General features: G+C 39.2%; 2 protein-coding genes across 4 annotated transcripts in view; one reads left to right on the top strand and one right to left on the bottom strand.

Moving 5' to 3' along the window:
• Nucleotides 1-14,127, top strand: part of cables2b (Cdk5 and Abl enzyme substrate 2b) — a 33,445-nt gene extending 19,318 nt beyond the window's left edge. The window contains exons 2-10 of the mRNA XM_034131837.1: nucleotides 205-300; nucleotides 6,637-6,714; nucleotides 8,725-8,833; nucleotides 9,639-9,807; nucleotides 11,638-11,735; nucleotides 12,226-12,332; nucleotides 12,514-12,633; nucleotides 12,789-12,873; nucleotides 13,905-14,127. Coding sequence (XP_033987728.1) covers nucleotides 205-300; nucleotides 6,637-6,714; nucleotides 8,725-8,833; nucleotides 9,639-9,807; nucleotides 11,638-11,735; nucleotides 12,226-12,332; nucleotides 12,514-12,633; nucleotides 12,789-12,873; nucleotides 13,905-14,045 — 1,003 coding nt within the window. The 3' untranslated portion in view covers nucleotides 14,046-14,127. The remainder of the gene's footprint in view (nucleotides 1-204; nucleotides 301-6,636; nucleotides 6,715-8,724; nucleotides 8,834-9,638; nucleotides 9,808-11,637; nucleotides 11,736-12,225; nucleotides 12,333-12,513; nucleotides 12,634-12,788; nucleotides 12,874-13,904) is intronic.
• A 4,475-nt stretch (nucleotides 14,128-18,602) lies between these two features.
• Nucleotides 18,603-21,792, bottom strand: LOC117483433 (CMRF35-like molecule 8). 3 transcript variants are annotated; one of them, XM_034131775.1, is made up of 6 exons: nucleotides 21,531-21,792; nucleotides 20,945-21,064; nucleotides 20,773-20,871; nucleotides 20,661-20,698; nucleotides 20,471-20,579; nucleotides 18,603-20,114 (listed from the first exon to the last, which is right to left on the bottom strand). In XM_034131775.1, the coding sequence occupies exons 1-6, from the start codon at nucleotides 21,760-21,762 to the stop codon at nucleotides 20,110-20,112; spliced, it is 603 nt and encodes a 200-aa protein (XP_033987666.1). In that variant the 5' UTR covers nucleotides 21,763-21,792; the 3' UTR covers nucleotides 18,603-20,109. The 3 variants fall into 3 exon arrangements, with proteins under 3 accessions (XP_033987666.1, XP_033987667.1, XP_033987668.1); XM_034131776.1 differs by having other exon boundaries at nucleotides 20,951-21,064; XM_034131777.1 differs by lacking the exon at nucleotides 18,603-20,114 and having other exon boundaries at nucleotides 20,510-20,569.
• Between the last annotated feature and the right edge of the window lie 1,040 nt (nucleotides 21,793-22,832).

Raw genomic sequence — 22,832 nt, 5'->3', positions numbered from 1 at the left:
ACACCTGTAATAAGAAAGTGCCCATTCTGATTGAGGAGTCGTTGTATGCTGATTTTCTGCTTTAGACACTATGTTTTATTTGATTTCAGGCTTACATTGAAGTGTGTGTGCTTAACTCAAATGCCTTCTCTAGCATCTTTCTGAAATGTGACTGAAATGAGAGTGATACACTTCATTAATCTCTGTGTGTCTGTCTCTCTGCAGGACTCGTAACCTCTCTGGTGGCTCTCCCAGACCTCGGCACACCAAGAAGACCCACTTCATCAAAAACATGAAACAGTACGACACGAGAGGCAGCAGGTGGGACACACTCATCATTCTGACATTACAGATGGACACACAAGCAAAATCAGTTTAATGTTTAAGATAAAATAAGTTATTTGAACATTATCAAAATGTATTTTTATCTAATCCTCTGATAAGTCGAGTAATGAAGTGGTGGGTCCAATAACTTATATTTATACATCTTGTACAGTATGTATAATTGAAGTTAAAGTAGCACACATTTGAGCAGCGTGTAGAGTTACAGAAAAACAGCTAAACACAGCAAGGTCAGGCCAGCTGGCTTAGGATTGTGTATACTGCCTATTAAGGGGAAAAATAAAATGAAACAAACAAACAAAAACATTGAATACCTTCTTAATGCAATTTACCTGGTTACATATGTACATTTAGCAGTTTTTTAAAATATGTTTTGACTTTGACCCTGCATTGTCAGTTTGCAATATCTCCTGCACTGTTTCCTCCTTGACAAATCGCAAAAGTGCAGGATAAGGGTTGCTGCTATCATTTCTGATCCTTTTAAAACACTGAATTTATAAATCAAATCAAATCAAATCAAGTTTTATTTATAAAGCACATTTAAAAGCGATTTTTGGTCGAGCCAAAGTGCTGTACATGTAATAAAAACACATTACTACAATCACAATAAAAGACAATAAATTACAACAGATATATATAAAAAAAAACACAGGGAAAAGTCAGGAGTCGTGCTCCGCTCTAACTAGAAAGCCAGAGAGAAGAAGTGTGTTTTTAGTGTAGATTTAAAAACCCCAAGGGTCTGGGCCGACCTCACATGGAGGGGCAGAGTGTTCCAGAGCCTAGGGCCAGCTGCTGCGAAGGCTCGGTGCCCTCTGGTTTTAAGCCTGGTCTTGGGCACTACCAGCAGCAGCTGGTCAGCAGACCTTAAAGCTCTGGCTGGGGTGTAGCGCTGGAGGAGTTCAGCTATATAGGCCGGAGCCAGCCCATTTAGTGCTTTAAAAACAAATAAAAGGATTTTAAAATCAATTCTGAACCGAACTGGAAGCCAGTGTAGTGAGGCCAGAATAGGGGTGATGTGGTCACGCTTTTTGTGGCCAGTCAGCAAACGTGCAGCTGCGTTTTGGACTAGCTGTAAGCGTTTAATTGAGGCCTGGTCCATACCCACATACAGAGCGTTACAATAGTCCAGTCTCGAGGTTACAAAGGCGTTAATAACCCTTTCTAAGTCTTTAAAAGATAAATACGACTTGGTTTTGGCCAATACTCTTATTTAAAAAAAGCAGTATTTGACTACGGTGCTGACCTGCTTGTCGAATTTAAAAGTGCTAGTGCAGGTCACTCCAAGGTTCATAACAGAGGGGAGGATGTTTTTATTGAGAGAGCCCAGAATATCAACTGGAGAGGCTGGAGGTTGGGGTCCAAAAAAGATGACCTCAGTCTTGCTCTCGTTGAGGTTGAGAAAGTTTAGATGAAAGCTTTAGATAAAAAAGGTAGCTGGGAGATGGGCCTAAAATTTGCGAGAATGGAGGGGTCGAGATTTTTCTTTTTAAGTAGTGGCTTAACCACGGCATGTTTGAAGGCAGCTGGGACACATCCTGAGCTAAGAGAGGTGTTTATAAGTAATAAAATACTTGCACCAACTGATTCCAAAACATCTCTGAGAAGGCGAGCGGGAATGCTGTCTGAGGTGCAGTTTTATAGCTACATTCTCCTATGTTCCCTCTTGTATTAGCCTGAACATGTCAAATAAAAAAAATTACCCAAATATGAAATCAAACCACAAACATATTCACTTACCTAAAATATCACAATTTCTATTTGTAGTTATTTGAGGTAATTGTTTGTAAGATTTATGTCAAGGTTATAATGTTCATACTTCCAGTTTTCCACTGTGCCTCGGTGTCTTCAACCATGAACCTTCACAGACTCTGCTGACATGCAGAAGTGTGCAGCTTTTACTCCACAGGTGGAGAGGAAGGCTGCCGGTTTCTCTTTTGGACAGTGTTGATGTCTAATCGTTCCTCTATTGTTCTCTATTTTCGTCCTTCCTTGAAGGGTGTATAAATCCGACCTCTGGGTCAAAGGAACGCAGGCATTCTCATCAGATAATTATAGACGGAGTCCAGATTGTTTTAGAATAGATGCAGCTGAAAGCGGCAGAGCTGGTGTTTGTCACCATGTCATCACGCAGAAGAGAGGGCAGCGTTCAGAGAACATTTAATGTTAGAGCTCTGCTGCCTCACAAACTGGTCTGAATGCTATGTTGGGTTGTTGGGGATATTTAAAGGATCATCAAGTGTGACTGTTGCAGTTTTTCAGCTTCAACGTAGCACGTAGAATTGAATGTACAGTACGTTGAATATTGTCTGTATATCAATACATTTAGCTAACATGGAAACACTTTTAATACTGCACCTAAATTAAAAAAAATCTAAGTTATTTTTGGACAATTTAAATAAAAGTAAGTAAAAGAGAACTGAAGCTCTAATTGTGTGTTGTCTATAAAATATAAATCTACATGTCTTGATGATGTCATTCTTTATAAAGCCTTCTTGATCAATTGTTTTCAAGCTAAATAATAAACACAGATACTGATTATCCATAATGTTCCCATTTATCTGGTAAACTGAAATCTTACCGGTCACGTTGACCAGACAAAAACGCTAACTAAAAACAATAATTCCAAACTTAGACATGTTGTGACTGGGATGCAAAAAGCCTAATCTGTTAAAGAACTGAACAAAGACAGCCTACGGTTAAAAATAACACTGCTCTATCATACATCCTGTGTACTGAGCGTTTCCTGTTGGTGAATGCTGAATTATTTTGTGTATGGATGTTGAGCTGAATTACAAAAGACTTTTCCCTTAATGTCTCAGGATGTTTGACCCTATTTTCTTGGTATTTGTGTGCAGTTAGCTCAGTAGTTGCAACCCTTGGGCCATGTTCCCAGTGGGATGTGTCTGGTGTTTTTCCTTAAGGTTCCCCACTGTTATGAAATGTGTGGTCATAAATGGCTGCGGACAGAATCCCCAGCAGAGTCATGCCTCCAGCCGGCCTGTTGTGATGATTTCCAATGACCTCCCTGGCGACTTCCTGCCCTTCACTTTCCCATGCATCATAGGGAAATGGTGTGTGTGGTGTGTGTGTGTGTGTGTGTGTGTGTGTGTGTTGTGTGTGTGGTGTGTGTGTGTGTGTGTGTGTGTGTGTGTGTGTGTGTGTGTGTGTGTGTGTGTGTGTGTGTGTGTGTGTGTGTGTGTGTGTGTGTGGTGTGTGTGTGTGTGTGTGTGTGTGTGTGTGTGTGTGTGTGTGTGTGTGTGTGGTGTGTGTGTGTGTGTGTGTGTGTGTGTGTGTGTGTGTGTGTGTGTGTGTGTGTGTGTGTGTGTGTGTGTGTGAATTTCTCATATTGATGTCCACATTTCCAGCAGAAAAGCTTATGTTCAGCTCGTGTGAATCACAGCACTTCATTTAGTTTATTTGTAGTTTCCTGTTTAATTATATATCAGTTTATCAAACTCTTCTACTTCCTGGTATTTTGAATAACAGCCACAACATCTTTCTGTTGAGATGAAAGCATATTGAATCCTCCATTCAGTTTGATCCTTATTAAAAATGTATGGTGAGGAGAATCTCTTAATGCCTGTAAAAACATCTAGTGTTTGAATGAACTGTATCTATTGTCTTTCTTCTTTATAACTCTGTAACAGTGGGACTTTTTTTATTACCAACTATTTTAATATAAAATAAATATGAGCAAGAAATGATCCCCTTTCACACCCTGCCTCCCAAATGTTCTTGAATTATATCCTTATCCCAGTCCTACAAAATAGAGTGATGCAGTAATGAGTCCTATAATCCAGCAAATACTTAGCATTTGACCACTTTCCTGTTCCTTTGAAGTCAATGGTTTTTTAACGTGTTTGAGGTCAGAAGACCACTGACAAAATGTTTGTTCTTGTATTTTAATGTGTGTTTTTTTATACCTCTGGTTTTTTCGATCTTTCTGTGTGTACAAACATATTTTGAGATTGACAATAAAGTTGACTTTGACTTTTGAAATAAGGCCTTGTTAAGCTTTCCACGTGTATACGACATAAAACACAACAATAAATATCCCACTTGTGAATGTCCATAACTTTGATGTGTCACAGAAACAGCGGTTTTAAACAAGTGACTTAATGAGACTACTAAACGTTTTCACGCTGAGGCCTTTGACTCAGCGCTGGTGACGCACAGCCATTCGACCGTGATCTAGTTAATATATAGCATTACGTAGCTTTTTATTTTTGTCAATTGTATTCAGGCTTCAAAAATCACAAAGTGATGTTAATAGTTAGAAGTTATCCTGCTGAGCAGAATGTGTAAAATATAAATGTTTGTTGGACACACAGCTTATTTTCTGCCTTTTTACAAAATCCAACAGGAAATCCCTTTGCCTTTTGTCGAGGGACCCCTTGCGTTGCTAACTCCCCGGTTGGAGTACGCAAACATCTCATCACTGCACCCCTCTAATAAGAAAAATGGCATCAATCAACTTGTGTAAGAGTGCAGGCTCCATATTAGTTATACGATTTGGGTTTGCTCCTTTTTAAGCTTGGGTTTTATTTGCTCATATTGTATAATCCAGGTTATGTAACTACTTTGGTTGATTTGCTGCTTTCTCTGCCAGTCTTCTGATTAACTGCAGTTTGATTTGGCTGCAACTTCTTCTGTTGCTGTCCACTCTGACAGTCTCCAGATTGACTTGATGTTATATTACAATACATGACATGTCATTTGTTAGATGCTTTTATCCAAAGCAACTTACATACATTGAGTACTGTGGACAATCCCCACAGGCGCAATTTGGGGTGAAGTGTCTTGCCCAGGGACACAACAACATGCTGACTGCAGTGGGACTCAAACTTGCTATCCCCTGATTCGAAGTCCATCACACTACCCACTGAGCCACAGCCTCCCTATATCTTTGGTTAACCTCGGTTCTCTCTCAATGTGTGGCCTGTTTTTATTGTTTAGTGCCGTCAGGGTAACCCAAGGTCAATGATGAGGTCTGATAGTGGTTCCATATACCGTATATATACATAAATATGAAGGAGTGTGTGTATAAATGATTCATCATCACAAACACGATACACTCAAGGGTAAGTGTGTTTATGTTTTCACACACTGCGAATCACCTCCCAGTCTCTTTGGTGCCTGAGCCAAAGATAATGACTGTGAACATGTTCCTCTGAGACACAAAGCAGGCGAGCAACGTGCAGTCTCTTCTTCACAGGGGTTTATACTCCAGAGGATACGCAATTAAAACACACACACACGCACACTATCCCATCGAAACTCCATTAAACCATGTTGTTATTATGCAGCGTCTGGATAAAGGTGCAGGTGGAACACTTGGGTCAATTAGGAACGTGTCGAGTGTGTGTTTTGACATTTTTACTTCTTGTCAGAGCTCAGTTCCTCAATGTTTTCCACCTTGTGAATAAATGCTCACGTAATTACTCTGTGAGGTACCGCCAGATGTCTCGCATGTTTCCAGTACACTTTTATTGAGTGTGAACCTGGGAAAAAACCAAAAGATTTTCACTATTAAACGACCAAAACAAACATCTGGTCAGTGGATTAAAAACAACAGCAGAGATTGTGATTAAAATAAAAGGTAAAATGAAAAAAATTACAAAACTGAAACTAAATCGAATACATTTTGATCAAAACAATATAATGATTTGAATGCATAACCTTAAATAAGTGTCAAAATTAGTATTGCCATTAAAATGTAAACAAAAAAAATAATCTCCATTCAACATAATTATATTGTTGTAAGATAATTATTCATAATGTTTTTATTCAAATTGTAAAATTAAATGTGCTCCATTCCACATATTGCAATTTTTTCTAAATATTTGACATTATAAATTACATTGCATTATATGTTACTTGTTAGACGCTTTTATCCAAAGCGACTTACATACTCAATACTGTGAACAATCACCACAGGAGCAATTTGGGGTGAATTGTCTTGCCCAGGGACACAACGACATGCTGACTGCAGTGGGGTTTGAACCTGTGACCCCCTGATCCCAACACTAACACACAACCCACTGCACCACACGCCTCCACATAAATAAATGTGTTTATCCTGTTATGTAACTACTCCATCAATGGGATGAATGAAGACATTTATGTTGGTTGGAGAGTCGTAATGTTGCTTTAATTAATAGCACGGCCCTACTTTGGTTGGTTTCTGTGTGTTTAATTGGCTATAAAAGTGTGATAAAAAAGCTTGGCAATGTGCCGAGTGATTCTTTTTTTTCTCAGCAGTCAACCGAACAGATGTTATAATAACGTTACCACTTATGTTTGTTCGTCTTTCAGGATCGTGCTTATCTGTGCGAAGAGATCTCTGTGTGCTGCCTTCTCTGTTCTGCCCTACGGAGAGAGCTTCTACCTCAGGTAATACACACATATACTCACACACACACATACACACATATACACATACACACACACTTTTAGATCGTCGATAGGGGAGGGAGAGATGTGATTTCCTCACAGGCGGACTAAAAAAAGGGAGAGAGAAGATAGTTGAGCGGGCAACAAGATTTCCCCATGTGCATTAGAGGCTCCCCAGTTGTCCTGAGGGCTTTCAAACTGCTGACACACACACACACACACACACACACACACACACACACACACACACACACACACACACACTGATATAATCCGACATAAACTTCCCCATAGATAAGCGCTCAAGTCTCCGTAGACACACTAATCATGTTTTCCTATTCTCTCTGACTCTAACACACACACACATACTCAGATACTGTATTAACACACAGCTGAAAATACAGATGTTACTACAGCTATGTAAACTTCTGCTTATCCCTTTCTCTCTATCATGTATACACACACACACTCTCACACACTCACACACACACACAATTTCAGACGTTTTGATACCAGAACCCTTATGCATGCTTAGTATCACGTCACATTCACGCCACACATGCACATCATAGTAAGTATTGATACACAGGAAAAAGGATTATCACACAGATAACTATGAACACACGTACACTTCCTCCTTGATCTCTTTTCTACGCACACACACATTCAGTTCTTCAGGCAGCGTGAGAAACACTGGTCGGAAGAGGAAGTGCGCTCGGGCATCTAATTTCCAGTGTTATCTTGTTTCTGATGCTGTGGTTTGAGACTGTGAGAGTAAATGTGGCTGTGGTTGGGAAGTGACCTTTGACCTTTCCCTCTCAGGACACCACATGTCCAACTCTGTCCCGGGCGGAAGGAAAAACTTTGTAAAAACATGTATATCTGCATCATTCTGTCTGTCTCAGATGAGTATGGGTGCTGCTAGTCTTTATAGCCTGTTATTTATCAAACAGATCGCAAAATATTATAAACTATATTCAAAATGAACGGATTAGCATTCAAAACAGTCTAGAAATGTAAATCCCTGCTGGATAACTTACTGCCGGGAACGACTCTAGTCGCTGTTAATGTAGTGTTATTGTACTGTCAGATAACCAATAGTATTAAAGCACTATGGGCGCGGTACAGTGACATCATAGAGGAACGACAGGTAAAAGCAGACTAGCATAAGATCTGTGTGGATGTGTTAAGCAGGGTAAAGATTCACGTCAAATATAAAGTTAAACTCACATGTTATAATTAACACAACATTAAAGGTGGGATAGGTAATTTTGGAGAAACCAGCTCGAGTGCGCTAGAATTTGAAAATACACAACCGGAAAAGATCTGCCACTTCCTTACAGAGCCCCTCCTCCAACACACACGAACGCGCACATGACCAATGAGGGAACGAGATAAGTTTGTGCACAGATGGAAGGCTGACAGGCAGGTAGGCCATCCAGTTATTTTAGCCGGGCCGGCTAAAATGATTGGTCGTGCTTTTTACAGTATTACGGCTTCCACAGATGACATTTTTTTATGGATTTTTTGTCAAAGCACTTAAGATATTCATTGCTATCGGGATGTTAAGAGCATTCCATGGAATATAACAAAAAGTGTATCTCGAGCCGGTTTCTCAAACTTACCTACCCTACCTTTAAGTACAACTCATCTCGGACCCAAACCATGTTCTGAACAGCGAATATGAACAGCTACCATATAATGGGAGATACAGGGTCCCGCGATTCACTAAGGTCAGACTGAAGCACTCCTTTGTGCTCCAGTCAATCCTCACAGTAAACACAGAGCTGAATCCCAGATCAAATGCCTGCTAAAGGGTCTTTGAGCATGTTTTCTCTCAGTGATTGTGCTGTTATGTTAAATGTTTGTTGTTTGTTTTTCATGTATTGTGTCTTGATATTTGTCTGTGTTGATGTTACACATGGAGCTGCTGTGATGCAAGTCAAATGTCAGACTTGATCTGACCATTAAAGTATTATCGTATCGTAAGTACCATCTTTCTCCCTGCAGTGACCCGACATTAAACCACACCAGGAGGAGACACTCGTCGGGGAACATCTCCACCACTCTGGAGATGCTGCCGGGGCTGGAGGGCTTCCAGCTGGACCCCTACGGCAGGGTGGGTCAACACACACGTATATGTTTTTATCATCAAAGAGAGTTTCACGTGTTAAAGGTCCCCTATTATACTGTTTTTCATCAATATATTATAGGTCTCAGATAAATACAAAACATGTCTCTGAAGTGTTTGGCTCCAAACACCAAACAGATCATTGCAGCATCCCATAATCCCCTCTGTTTCAGCCCTGTTTCAAAAGTGCTGATTCTCTGTCTGTTACTTTAGATGAAAATAAGGAGCCCCTCCCCACGCCCCTCTGAGAGATATTTGGTTAAAAAGAACACAATGGTGCTCTAGGAGGAGATTCAGGTGATAAGGTGGGGGGGGGTTACCTTGGTTGGTGATTGGCTAATGGTTACACAAGCCAACAAATCGTTATGACATCATAAAGTGGCCAAAATCTGATCAGCTCATTTTCAGACAGGTTTTTATATAAATGGATCAGGACAAAAAGTGAGCGAATCTTTGTTCCTGAAACTTTCAGAATCTCTTTACATAGAGGGGACACATGTTGATGTATAAAAGACATGAAAAAGTGGATTTTGCATAATAGGTGACCTTTAAAGGTGGGGTAGGTAAGTTTGAGAAACCGGCTCGAGATACACTTTTTGTTATATTCCATGGAATGCTCTTAACATCCCGATAGCAATGAATATCTTAAGTGCTTTGCCAAAAAATCCATTAAAAAATGTCATCTGTGGAAGCCTTAGTACTGTAAATTCTAGCGATCTCGAGCCGGTTTCTCAAACTTACCTACCCCACCTTTAAGATGTAGTTAATTATTCTATTTCTCCATCTTTCTCAGTCGGTGTCCTACGCCCAGTTCCTGTACCCCACCAACGCCCTGGTGAGGCAGAAGCCGGCGTCGTCCTGCGACCTCACGCTGCAGATCCCCGTCTCCAGGAGCACACACAGCATGCCGGGCAGGAGCGCCCCCCCCAGCCGGCTGAACAGCACCGTGGGACTTGACTTAGGTAACAACCACACACGCACGCACGCACGCACGCACGCACGCACGCACGCACGCACGCACGCACGCACACACACACACACACACACTGTTTCCCTAGCATTGGATTTATTTCAACTCTTTAAGTCAAATCAAGGCGTGGATAGGGTAATTGCATTTAGACTTAGTAAGAGAACATTGATGCTAGGACTGCACAATATATTGTTTTATTGGTTTTGTTAGTTTTAAGAGAGTATAAGAACAACATTATTATTTATTTTCCATGCATTTTTTGTTCTGCAATTCCCCCTTTTGTTTTTAATTCAAAATGCAGTTGTTCATGCAGGAGAAAGCCAGAACAGAGCACACTAAAGTCTCTGTATTAATATATTGCAAGTAATATCATTTTGGCGATGTTCAACATTTTTCTGGCATAACACCTATATCGTGCAGCCCTTATTGATACAGGAATTAGAGGCAGAAGGGCGTGTTTGTTACTGCAGAGAGAAAGAATGAAAATTCAGATGAAGAGGAAGGATGTGAAGAGAGGAAGAGAAAAAAAACACAGGTTGAAGCGATGAGACCAGAGAGAGAAGAAGAAGAAGGAGTATCTACAGCTGTGCTGGAAGGGCTTCTTTATATTTTAAACATGTGTGTATGTACATGCTGTGTCTCATGTGTGTGCTATCTATAAATGCACACAAACACACACACACACACATGCAGTGACACAGCCCTCTATTAGCCTCTGTACCTCTCAGAATGCAGAACCGTTCATTAACACAACACAGCTGTGAGTGTGTTTCAGAATTACATCTGAATAGCGTCTTGTGTGTGTGTGTGTGTGTGTGTGTGTGTGTCTGTGTCTGTGTGTTAGTGTGTATGTTGATAGCAGTTTATATTTTTAGTCTTGTGACGTTTCTTCAGTCTCTCAGGCTCTCGAAGCGGCAGTGGTCACATGTCCTGTGTTAGTTTGCTCACACAAGGTTTTGTTCTGAGTTATGAAACTGTAAAATGTTCAATTGCACCACGCGGTCAGGACTTCCAGGTTTTTATGTGAAGTTTAATTGTACTTCCTACATTAATTAAATGCCATATCGTAAAACAACATTTAATACAAAGTATCTATAGACTTGTTTGAAGTGGAGCCAGGCTAGCGTTTCCCCCTGCTTTCAGTCTTTATGCTAAGCTAAACACATCACTGAGAAATATCTGATTTAATTATTTTGATCATCTTTCTCTCTGGCTCTCAGAAAGGAAGCAGAGATCTGTCATAAGAGACAATGATATATTCATACTAATCAATCAATAGATTCAATAGTCCACCTAACTTGTTCAGTGTTGGACTTCTAAGCTCTTTAGGGAAGATAAACAATAATTGACACCTAGAGTTATGATATTAATATCAATCAAAGTATTAAACACAGAAAGTTAAAAAAACAAGCAGTATCTAGATAGCTACAGATTATATTGATACATTTATTTATTTTCCTATTTTCCCATGCTTTCTCAGGCTAATTTATATGAAGATGTAATACAGGATAACTTGATATATTGTATATTACAGTACAGCAAAAAAACATATCATCTTGAATATCATATGGTGTTATATAAGTATAGACTTGTATTGTGTAAAATGATAGTTTGAGGAAAAAAGCAGACCAGCAGATATTTTATTTTTTCACACTTATCTACTCTTCTTTGTCAAACCTGGTGCCTACATCACTCCCCTCCCACTCACAGACTGCTGTGATTTCTGATTTTTATATGTTATTGTACAGTAATTCCACTGACTTTACTCTGTATGTGTGTGTGTGTGTGTGTGTGTGTGTGTGTGTGTGTGTGTGTTGTTCAGGTCTGGAAGATGTAACAGACTACGACCCCAACCTCCTCAGTGACCCCCAGTGGCCGTGTGGGAAACACAAGCGGGTGCTGATCTTCGCCTCCTACATGGTAAGAAGACATTAAGAAAAGATATATTTTATAAGCTTCAACCTAATTATATAGCTGTGTCCAATAATGACAATGTAGATTCAGAGCTAAATCACACCGTCATTCAAGTGTTCAATGAGCAAAGTGAGAAAGTGAAGGAGAGGGAGACAGAGAGAGGAGAGGAGGAGGAGAGAGGATTATAGACCTCAGAGGACAGAATAATCCAGCTGAGAAAAGACACACACTTACACACGCATGCACACACACAGCTTTTTACATCAGCATAATTATACCATAGGCAGGAGCTTAGTTTTATCCCTCCAGATGAATTATAAACCATGGAATCACACACACACACACACACACACACACACACAGGCACACACACGCTATATCGTAACTGTTAAATCCATCACTGAAGATTATGGCTGAGGTATGACTGCCATTGATCTTGGTGTTTGTGTTTGTGTGTGTTTCAATGTGTGTGTCTGTGTCATCTTTTACCCTCCAGACGACGGTAATAGAATACGTCAAACCTTCTGATCTGAAGAAAGACATGAACGAGACGTTTAAGGAGAAGTATCCTCACATTAAACTCACCCTCAGCAAGATACGCAGGTAAAGCATTTGAAATGAACCGACTTTATACTTTTTAAAGGAATCTAAAAGTTTTAGAAATAACAATAGAATACATTAAATGTATTGTGGTACGCATTGTAAGCCCGTCTGCGCTTTGCTAGAATTCCTGTACAGAATTGTATTATACAAAAATGTAACTTTGTGACTGTTTGTGTCTCAGTCTGAAGAGAGAGATGAGGGTGGTGGGGGAGGACTGCGGCCTGCAGCCCGTCACCATCGCCATGTCCTTCGTCTACTTTGAGAAGTTGGTGCTGCAGGGTCGACTCAATAAACAGAACAGGTGCCTCAACATCTGATCCTCACATAACACAAGAACTGCATGTTGTAATGTAGCTGTGTTATACTTGTTTCCTGTGAAAATGATTCAACTTTGTTTTGATGTCAGATCAGGAAAGGGTCAAACTCATGTTTCCGATCACTGTTGTTGTTTCACAGGAAGTTGGTGTCAGCGGCCTGCCTCCTACTGGCTGCTAAGATCAGCAGTGACCTCAAGAAACAGGAGGTCAAACACCTCATCGATGTGAGTCACACACCCACACACACACACACACACGCACACACACAGACACACACACACACACACACACACACACACAGACACACACACACACACACACACACACACATCATGGGGGTTAGCGCTCTGTCAGCTCATGTTGCTCCTGCTCAGGTGTTTGTGAGGCTGATTCACCTGAACAGAAAACTTCCTGCAGAGCCTGACAGCTGCTGTCCTTCATACCTATTGACTCACTTCACACACGCATAAGCAGATCATTTTCCTAAATATTTCTCTCTTTTTATTTCTATTAGTCGTGCAATTTACCATTTATATACCTCTATTTACTCAATTGTATTTACTGTGTAATTACAGCACGGCATTTAATTTACTTTTCAAATTAGTGTAAAAATATGTTTAGCTACTGCGCAGCGCCAAATTAAAATACCCTAAAATTCGTTTTTTTTAATAGTACTGTATATATAATACCACTTACTGTAGTTTGAATTGTATAAAAGCTTAAACAGTTTTGTGCTACTTTTTAGGAACACGGTTACGTAAGAAGGTCAAAAGAGCTACACAGCCACAACCTGTAGGCGGTACCAGTGCATTTTAATTTGAACAGACCTTAAAATAAACTGTAGGATTTCAGAGTCAAATGTAGAAATGATGCTACGATCAGAAAACTGAACACATGACACTGCACTTCTGTTTTATGAAATGTGGCAGCACAGAAGCATCACTTGACTAATTATCAAAGGCACAACATTCATCAGTTTAAAGCCGAATAAAACCGAAAAACATGAATTGCCAAAGTCAAACTCAAAGAGCCATTATGTCATGTTGTGTTAACTTATGTATTGTATATCTGTACTTGTGTAGTGTTACTCGTTAGGTTTCTATCTTTCTTACTTTCCTAGGGAATATTGATGTATTGTATATTAGCATATCTGCTAACTGCTGCCATTGTTACATAATGTATTTTATATCGAGTTATACTGTACCTACTGTATCAACAAATATATAAATGTGTGTCTCTCTCTCTATGTGTGCAGAAGCTGGAGGAGCGTTTCAGGATCAGCAGGAGGGAGCTCATAACCTTTGAGTTCACCATCCTGGTCGCCCTGGAGATGGCGCTGTACCTCCCTGAGAGCAAAGTCATGCCTCATTTCAGGAAGCTGGTGAAGCAGGCGTAGCAGAGACACACTGGGTGTTTCTCAATGTCGAGGAAGGATGCTCCAGAGCCACTATTCCAAGCATACTACGTCATCGAGTGCCGCCGAAGGACTGTTCCAATGTCCAGCATACTTGGAATTCTACCGAGGCCGGCGTACTTCGTAGCGAGAAATTTCGAGGCTGCACATGAGTAGACTCCGCGGTCTTAAAATCCCCACAATGCTTTGCGCACGGACCAATTTCCAAATCTTTGGCGGAAATCGCGTTCCATTTAAGGCGGGGCCTCGCATATATGACGCACACCTGCACACCTGTTAGCCTGTTCCACAATTCTTCGTTTTCCGAGGCTAGGAAGGATTCTTGCCTCGCTTCTGAAGCAAGTGACTCGGAAGACATGTGCTACCAAGCAAGCGTCCTCGACATTGAGAAACACCCACTGACTGTAATGGACGGGCGTCACCATGCCTGGATCAGAGGCACTAAGGCACTTGGGTTCAACTCATTATGGTTTTTATTTAATTTTTCCTAAGGTTTACTTGCTTAGCAGAGATTTTAGTAATGGAGACTTTGCTGGACACGCTCTCTGAAAGGTTGCTGGTTTAAACTTGTACAACAGAATTTGATCATTTAAGTTCAATTGGAGTTGTTGTAGAGTTTTTACAAAGCTGTGTTTTGTTAAATCTCTGCAGTTGAGGATGTGAGCCGCTTTTGGCCCAACGAAATAATACGTAAAAGTTTACTTCAGGTTTTTCAAATCAATTAGGAAAGACAAATTCTTACTAGAAGATTTAAGGACATTTTCAACATTGCATCCGACCAATCTGCTGCCAAATAGTTTCTAAAATGAAATATCTCTTAAAAAAAAATGTAACACGCTTTTTCGACCTCCTTACTTTAGATGTGTGAAGTTTGGATTTGACTCCCTCTGAAGCACTGTGGCCCAAAGTCAGTGAGACTGTGATCATGAAGAAGTTGCCCCAATGAAATGTGCGGAAAGTCACTTAACACACATTTGTAGGCATTCGACAATCATTGAACTGCATAACAACATGTATATCTACTGCTGAGTTAATTCAGCAACTGTATCTAAGATATTGCCAACATCCTCGTATTTTTTTAAAGCTGTAAAATCAGTAAAAGGCGATAAATTCAGGCCATAAGGAGAAAGGTTGCAGCTCTGAGGTGACACCTGTTTCCAATCCTTCCTTTCATTTCTCGGCTTCTTGCTGGAGAAGGATGTTGTTGGGATTGTTATTAATGACATGGCGTCAGCACTCCTGATCTTACATACTCTCTCTGAACATGATCCTGATTCATCAACATGACTCAGTCCCTTATTCACTGCCCTGATCATACTGTGGAGAAAATCTAATCATCAATCAAGTCACGTTAATCCTGATCAAATACATCGATATCTATGTATGTATATATGCATAAGGAACATTTTGATAAATAATCATCAGTTTTGTGAATATAATGACTAAGTGGCTAAAATCAGTTGAACAGTCTAATAACTTCAGAAAAATACATCGCTTTAATGTAATTCAGCCTTTAAAATCAGGAACAGACGATATTTCGTATTCTCATATATACGAGTATATTTTTGATATGTTGCTGAGCCCTTATCATACTGTATTTTATGAAAGGGAAGATTCACATCGGCCTGCTTTACTTTATCACACATTGAGAAGTGCCTTGCCTCAGGGCGCCTGTCTGTCTGATAGTGACTGCTGGTTTGTCTTCAGTATGTTGTCGCCCTCCTCCTCTCTTGTTCTGGGAGACAGCTGCTCTCTCTAGTGGCTGCAGAGAGGCAGTGCACACTTTAAAAAAAGCTGTGATGATGATGAGGAGAAGTTTCCAGATGAAACCGTCACTGCTGTCTCTGCTGCAGCGATAGCTTCCTGTGTTGTTTGACGTTACCGTGACATCCTGAAAAAAATATAATCTGTTCTTGTTTGCTACTTTGAGATCGCATAAACACTGTGTCCCTTTGTCTGCATGTCAAGCCTGTTCTAAAGGCTTCTTCAGATGCAGAGCTAAAGAAGTGGAAATATAATTATTGATCCATCTATTATCTATTTTCTTGAACGCATCTCGGCTGATGTCACGCAGCAGCAGAGGCCCGATGGTTAGGTTGACATTCAGGCTGCAATTTTGGCAACATAAGCTTCTTGACGACTTGTTGATTGACGGAACAATAATCGACATCTATTCTGATATTAGCCTTAATTCACTGATTAACACTGAAGGGCAACAACAGCTTCTTCAGGAGGACGGAGAGGGACTACTCTATGAACTCACTGTGGACTGTCTGCACTGTGAAGCAACACCAACCAAAAAGTTAAATACCTTAGAAAAAATACTTTTCACTCAAACATTATTCATTATTTTTTGTACTGTATCATAAAGGGACACATATTTAACCTAACAGAGACCTCTAACAAGATGTGTGTGTGTATTTGCTCCATATTAGATAAATAAGATCCAAAACAAAGTGTATATTTTCTTCTCAAACTATTCTTAATATCGGAGGAGAGACGACACTCTGGAGCTTCTGTTGTTTTTGCACTTTGCCTCGTTGCTTCACAATCCTGACTCTTTATTTTATGACTTATAAGTACATGGGTAATAATAATATTTTTCTACAATAAATGTGTGAAGTATGATATTGTATATTAAAAACTGACAGAGTCACTGAAGTTAATGTATTGCTCTTAATCCTCCAGATGAAGAATCATACTTTAAACAGTCAAACATAATTAAGATCATTAAAAATATGATTCTTCGTCTTGAGGTTTCACATCAAGGTTCTTCCACTGATGTTTTTTCTCTCGTGTGTGTGTTTCTCTAAAGTGTGTGTTGTGTTTTGGAGTCTGGGTTCATCTGCACTGCAGTGTTGGAGCAGGAGAGCCTAATGGGGTGCACACAGAAAGCACATTTTGTAAGATGCAGAAATATTAAATGTACACGTTTGTAGCTCATTCGCTAAATTAATTTTAAAGACAGCGCTTTCAGTTTTCTCTCCTGCTCTAAATACAAAGTGAAGAAGAACTCATGCTTTACGATCTGCACTGAGAGCAGAATCACATATTAAACTGTTGTTCTTTGAAAGGAAAAGTACATTTTAGCAATAAGCACAGAGCTTCCTTTGAATACATTTGATGCAATGCGAAAGACTTTGAAAGAAGCACTATAAAGGATAAATATAAGGCTCTGCTTGAGAGTAGAACGGCACACAATCTCCTAAAGTCGTCTTCTCTACATTAGAGATTTGTCATTTTGATTCTATGCAGCTTTTATACTGTCAGCTGACCTTCATCATCCTCCTCCTCCTCCTCTGTGAGTTTATCTGTAATGTGCCACATCAATAATTCATTTATTTAAACCTCACATGTTGTATTTTTATCAAGTCATTGTTTTCTTCTTTGAGCACTGTAAGTTTGTAAAAGGGAAATATTAACCAAGTGTTTGTCTTCCATTTCTAATCATTGTTGTTATTTACATTTTTTAACTGTATTTTTTTATGGACAATAAAAGGGAATATTATTTATGCTGTTTTGGGTTTAGCTGTTGTCTTGTTTTGTGAAATAATTGAAAACAACAAAGATTAGACGAGAGTAGTTCATGTATAGTTGTGTTTGCTGTGTCTTGTAGCGGCCATATTGTCCCAAGCTGTTTATAGTGTAGTCAGTTACACAACATGGCAACACAGAGCTGGAGGAGATTAGTGGATGGAAATATTTATTGTAACATTTAGTAAAAGATGAAGACCATAAACTGTTTAAACTGCCAATGTTCAATTCATGTCCAGTTTATTTTCATTAAACTATGGAAATGACTGCGTCTGTTCTAATTCATTCTTTTTGCCCAGTTATTTTTCTCTCACGTGTGTCTGCGTCTTTATAATTGGAAAGCGTCTGGAAGTTATATTTAATGACAACTGTTGACAGTTAAGTCTCAATTATGATGAATGACTGTAACAGTTTAAACCCCAAATTATATCCCAATTATTGTGCGATAATTGTGGCAGAATAGTTTAAATGTATCTTGTTTCACCACAGGCGGTGCTTACACATTTATTTATGTTTAAAGTGGACCCATCATGCTATATTTGAATAATATATTGTAGGGCCATACCTATATAAAACATGTCTGTGAAGTTTTTTTTTCAAAATACCAAACAGATCATGCATTTTAGCCATGCCTCATTTCGCTCTATTTGCTGTATTCCAGCCCTGTTTTTGCAAGGGCTGATTCTGTGGCAAATGAGCTGCAGCTGACAACGCCCCCCTTCAAAGGAGGGGGGCGAGGCACGAGCATCATGTTACCATGCTGTTACCATGCCACGGCAACCTCTCATTCCCCTGATAGGTGGAGAGTTGCCATATAGGCGGAGCACCCCGTTTCTGACGTCAGAACAATTTCAAATCTGGATCAGTCTGTATCAGATCCGTTGCAGCCCCGTTTTTAGAGATTTGGGTATGGAGGAAAAGAGAGAGGGTTGTGTTTTCTGACACTTGGTGAGTTCCCTGGAACACCGGGGACACATATTCATGTATAAAAGACGTACACAAGTGCATTTTGAATGATAGGTCCCCTTTAATACATTTTCCACAACGTTTGCAAAGACATCGTTATAACATACTTAACATTTCTTAATATACATTTTTATGGCATACAATGACAATCCTACAAGGTAAAAAAATGAAAACGAATGCTAAAACAATTGTATTTTTTATGAAATACTACAATATATAATGTTTTGACATTGTTTAGGACAAACCAAGATGTTGCAGTATTTTTGCAAATGAAAGGACTTTGTCTTGATGATTTGTGTCAAAGGAAAAGCCAAAACATATAATATCAAAGAGAAACTTTTAAAATACAAAATTTGAAGAAAAAACAGGGATACGTAATAATATATTTGTACGTATTGTACTCTGACACTTTGTTATGATTTTCTATACTATGACATTTGAATAACACATAATTAACTATTATTGCTACTTAATTGATATGACATACTGTACTTTTATTACTTTTTCTATATTTATCAAAATCAGTCAACCGGGAGTGAAAATATGGAAACAACTATTTTTTATCCTGAAAAATGCCTCCTCCATTACCCCCAAAACCACTGCACAATTGTCCAATTCAGCCAAGCCATTTTTTTACTTGTTTCCCCTATAATGGTAATTCATGCTTATTAACGCAACATCTGCTTAATGTACAAATTGCCCAACATATGCAGGTTAGCACCCGGCAGTTTCTATGTGCTGGGGTCGGGACCCGTACTTTACACTTCTAACATAAAACTTTGGTGTACTCAACATTTCCAGGTTCACAGCAGCACTGTATTATTGTATAGGTCTTAAAGGATTTAATCTTATTTTATTAATCTAACATGCTTCAATAGCCATATTTATTTTTAAGTTGGTCTTTTTTATTTCTTAACCTTTTAACCTTTATTAGAATTATGGCATTTTTATTTCCATTATCTTCTTCTTTTTTTCTGTTGTACCAAAATGTTCACTTTGTTTTGTGGGGTTTTATATTTTATATTATTGCATCGATTTAGTTGTCTTGTGTCTGATCTGTCAATATTTATTTATTATCATACATTTTACCTCCTTGTGTCTATTAACCTGATAAAATGTTATATTTTGCTGCATGCACCTTTTAAAGTTCTTAACAAATAATCTGAGGGGAAATATTTTTCTTTTTTTTCTTTGACTTGACATTTTGTAAAGCACTTTGAGCTGCATGTGTTGTATGAAAATTGCTATATAAATAAAGCTTTATTATTATTATTAATGTAGACTGTGTGAAACCCAAATAGCTTTTGTTTACTAATTAAAACCCTACAAATGAATTGAGTTGAAGCAGCATCTGATTTAGTTACAGGGGAGTAGAGAGGAGAAAAAGCGTCTTCTGCGTGTCCAAAGTCGTTTCTACCCAAAGGACGAAGTAGATGACGTTATCTGGATCACCACAGGGGGCGCTGTGGGGCGAGGACCCTGCTCGGAGGGACACATCCTCCTCAAAGCAGGTGAGTTTACGCAGGTGAGTTTACACAGGTCCTCTTCAGTCTGCAAGATAACAAAGAAAAGTTGATACCTTTAAGAGTTTACTTTCATGTTTTTTCACATGATCATCGTTTAAGCATGAGAGCTGCTTCGTGTGAAATGTTCATCTTTTTTTAAATATGGAAGTTCTTTCTCTCTGTTCACAGATCTTAACTTCCTTCTCAAAAGAGTCATCGCTTTTGTCTTTAGAAATAACCCCACCCTGCACTGTTTCCTGTTTCTTAAGAAGGCAACAGGTTATACTGAGAAACAAACGCTGATGTTAAACTTTGACTTTACTCTAGTTATTTTAGCATTTGAAGTCCAAAGATACTGTTTTCTGAACTCAAAGCTTCAGTCGTATCTCAGTGTTTGCTTACTGTCTTCTGAGAAGTGTCTGCAGTGGGAAGTGGAGAGAACAGACATTTCTATAGGAGGAGATCTGCTGCCTCTGTCCTCCTCTCTGACCTCCTCACACTCTCTGTTAGCCTGCAGGAAGTGAGGACAGGTTTGTATTCATATCAGCTGTTTGCACGAACATTACAAATGCTGAGATTTACTCAAACTCACCTCTGTGACATTGACATACTCAGCTTCATCAGCAGTTTCTAAAAGACATCACATTCAGAAGATTAGGTCCAAACGATTGCTTTTGTTATGTGTTTGTTTCCTGTAAACTCACCTCTGGGTTTCCTGGCCCTCTTCCAGCAGAATATCAGCACAGACGCTGAGAGTACGATGAACATGACGACCAGAGTCAGACGCACATACAGCACCACACCTGAGAGCAGAAGAACACTTTGTTTACTCTGACACTTCCTGGTCCATAAACACAAACAACAAACTAAAAGTACCGTGACCATCTGAAGCTGTCTGTCCCTGTTGAGAGACAAAGAGACCCTTTGTGGTGGTCAGTGTGGAGGCTGATGTTGGAAACGGTCGGGGAGTCACTTCTGGTTTTGAAGATGTTGGAGCTGTGCACAAAAAGAAAACCCAATGAAACAGAAATCAGATACTGATTGAACAAAGAACGCTAAGATGTCATTGAAATAAAATGTATCTGCAAATGCATCAGAGCATTTCTAATCATGTACAGTAGCTAGATGCAGGAGGTAATTCATGTGTTTGGTGCAACAATATTTAAATAACCTATAATGTTTGTGGTGGATATCTACGGAAGAGGATTAGGGCCACATGAAAAAGAAAAAGGGGGGATGTGAACAAATCAGTATTCTGACTTTTTTCTCAGAATTCTGGTTTCCCTAATCCTCTTCCGTAGATATCAGATATTTAGCAGATTATATTTAGTTTAGTTTTTTAATAGGAGCATTTTAAAATATGAAGCTCTTAATATAACTGTAACACTAAACATATTCGGTTATTTGGAACAGCAGCGGAGGTTCGTGAACAGATCAATCAAAACTCCCGGAAGAAACTCACCATCTTTAACTCTGATCTCAAAGTCCTGGTGTGAGCCAGGGAAAAGTACAGATCTGTCCAGACCACATTGGTACCGTCCTGCGTCAGACTTGGTCAGCTTTGTGATGCTCACATACAGATATACAGATAATACAGACCCCACATATCTGATGCTGTATCTGCCTCTCTGTTCTGAGTCTCCGGTCGTTTCTACCAGAATGTTTCCTTCTTCACATTTTCCCTTACAGAACATCTTCCTTCTTCCAGAGAAAGAAAAGGAGCATGCAACTGTGAAGTTTGTTCCTTCAGTTTCTGTACGGAGGGGGTTCTGTGCATTGGTGAGCCCACTGTTTCCATCCCTCAGTGCTGTTGAAAAGACGAGTGAATATTTACTATATTCCTTTAATACACTGCAGTCTGATGAACAACATTTCCTGCTTCACATTTCCTAAGATTTAAATATATTTTAGATTGTCCAAAAATGTTGTTAACATTATCAAATGTAATATTTTGCAGTAAATTTGATAATGATTTGTTTTAAGTGATTTATAATTGTTATAAATGGAGGAGAGATGGTGCCTTTATTACTACTTTTACCCCTCCCACGATTACAAAATGTTCATTAACTCTCTGTCCAATACATTTAGGTGAATCAAATCCTGCTTTTTATTGGTTGCCAAACATATTTAATTTAATACAGTGCTGCATTTTAGCTTTTTTATTCATAGTCAGCGGCAGGGACAAAATAAAATGTATCAACATGTCATAATAAAGTCTGCAAATAAGGTTTATAATTTCATAATTTAGCAGTTCTCGTGAAAATGACTGGTCGCCTCTCTGCATGTGAAACATTATGATGCGTTTGTTACTGGTTTTAATCAAATGAACTAAGTGGGTTAGCAAAGGTAAAGTTAATGAAAGAAAGGCCTTGAGGAACTGAAATTACTGCTAAGATTTATTTTGGTTGCAACTTGTGGTTATTACTCAACAGTCGGTCTGATGAAACAGAAAATAACGTTACCAATCAGCAGACTAAACCCAGCAAGAAGCACCTATAAACCCAAAGAAGCAGTACAGAAGAACAATGGTTGATTGCAGATTGTCGAGCTGAAACACAAAGGCTTGTTTCTATTTTCAGGGACTAACTCATATTTGTAATGAACTACTTTTTTTAAAGAGACTCTCTGTGTTAATCCACAGAAACCAACAACAGGTTTTTGGACTGATATGAGACGATGCACTCACCAGACAGTGCAGTGCAAACTTTAAATATAAATACAAAAAACAAATAAAGTAAAAATAAAAGAGAGACTGATAGAAATA

Source organism: Trematomus bernacchii, unplaced genomic scaffold (genome assembly GCF_902827165.1).
Source record: "Trematomus bernacchii unplaced genomic scaffold, fTreBer1.1, whole genome shotgun sequence".
NCBI classification, from domain to species: Eukaryota; Metazoa; Chordata; class Actinopteri; order Perciformes; family Nototheniidae; genus Trematomus; species Trematomus bernacchii.
Note: the sequence above shows the minus strand (reverse complement) of the source record. Positions and strands in the feature narration are given on the sequence as shown.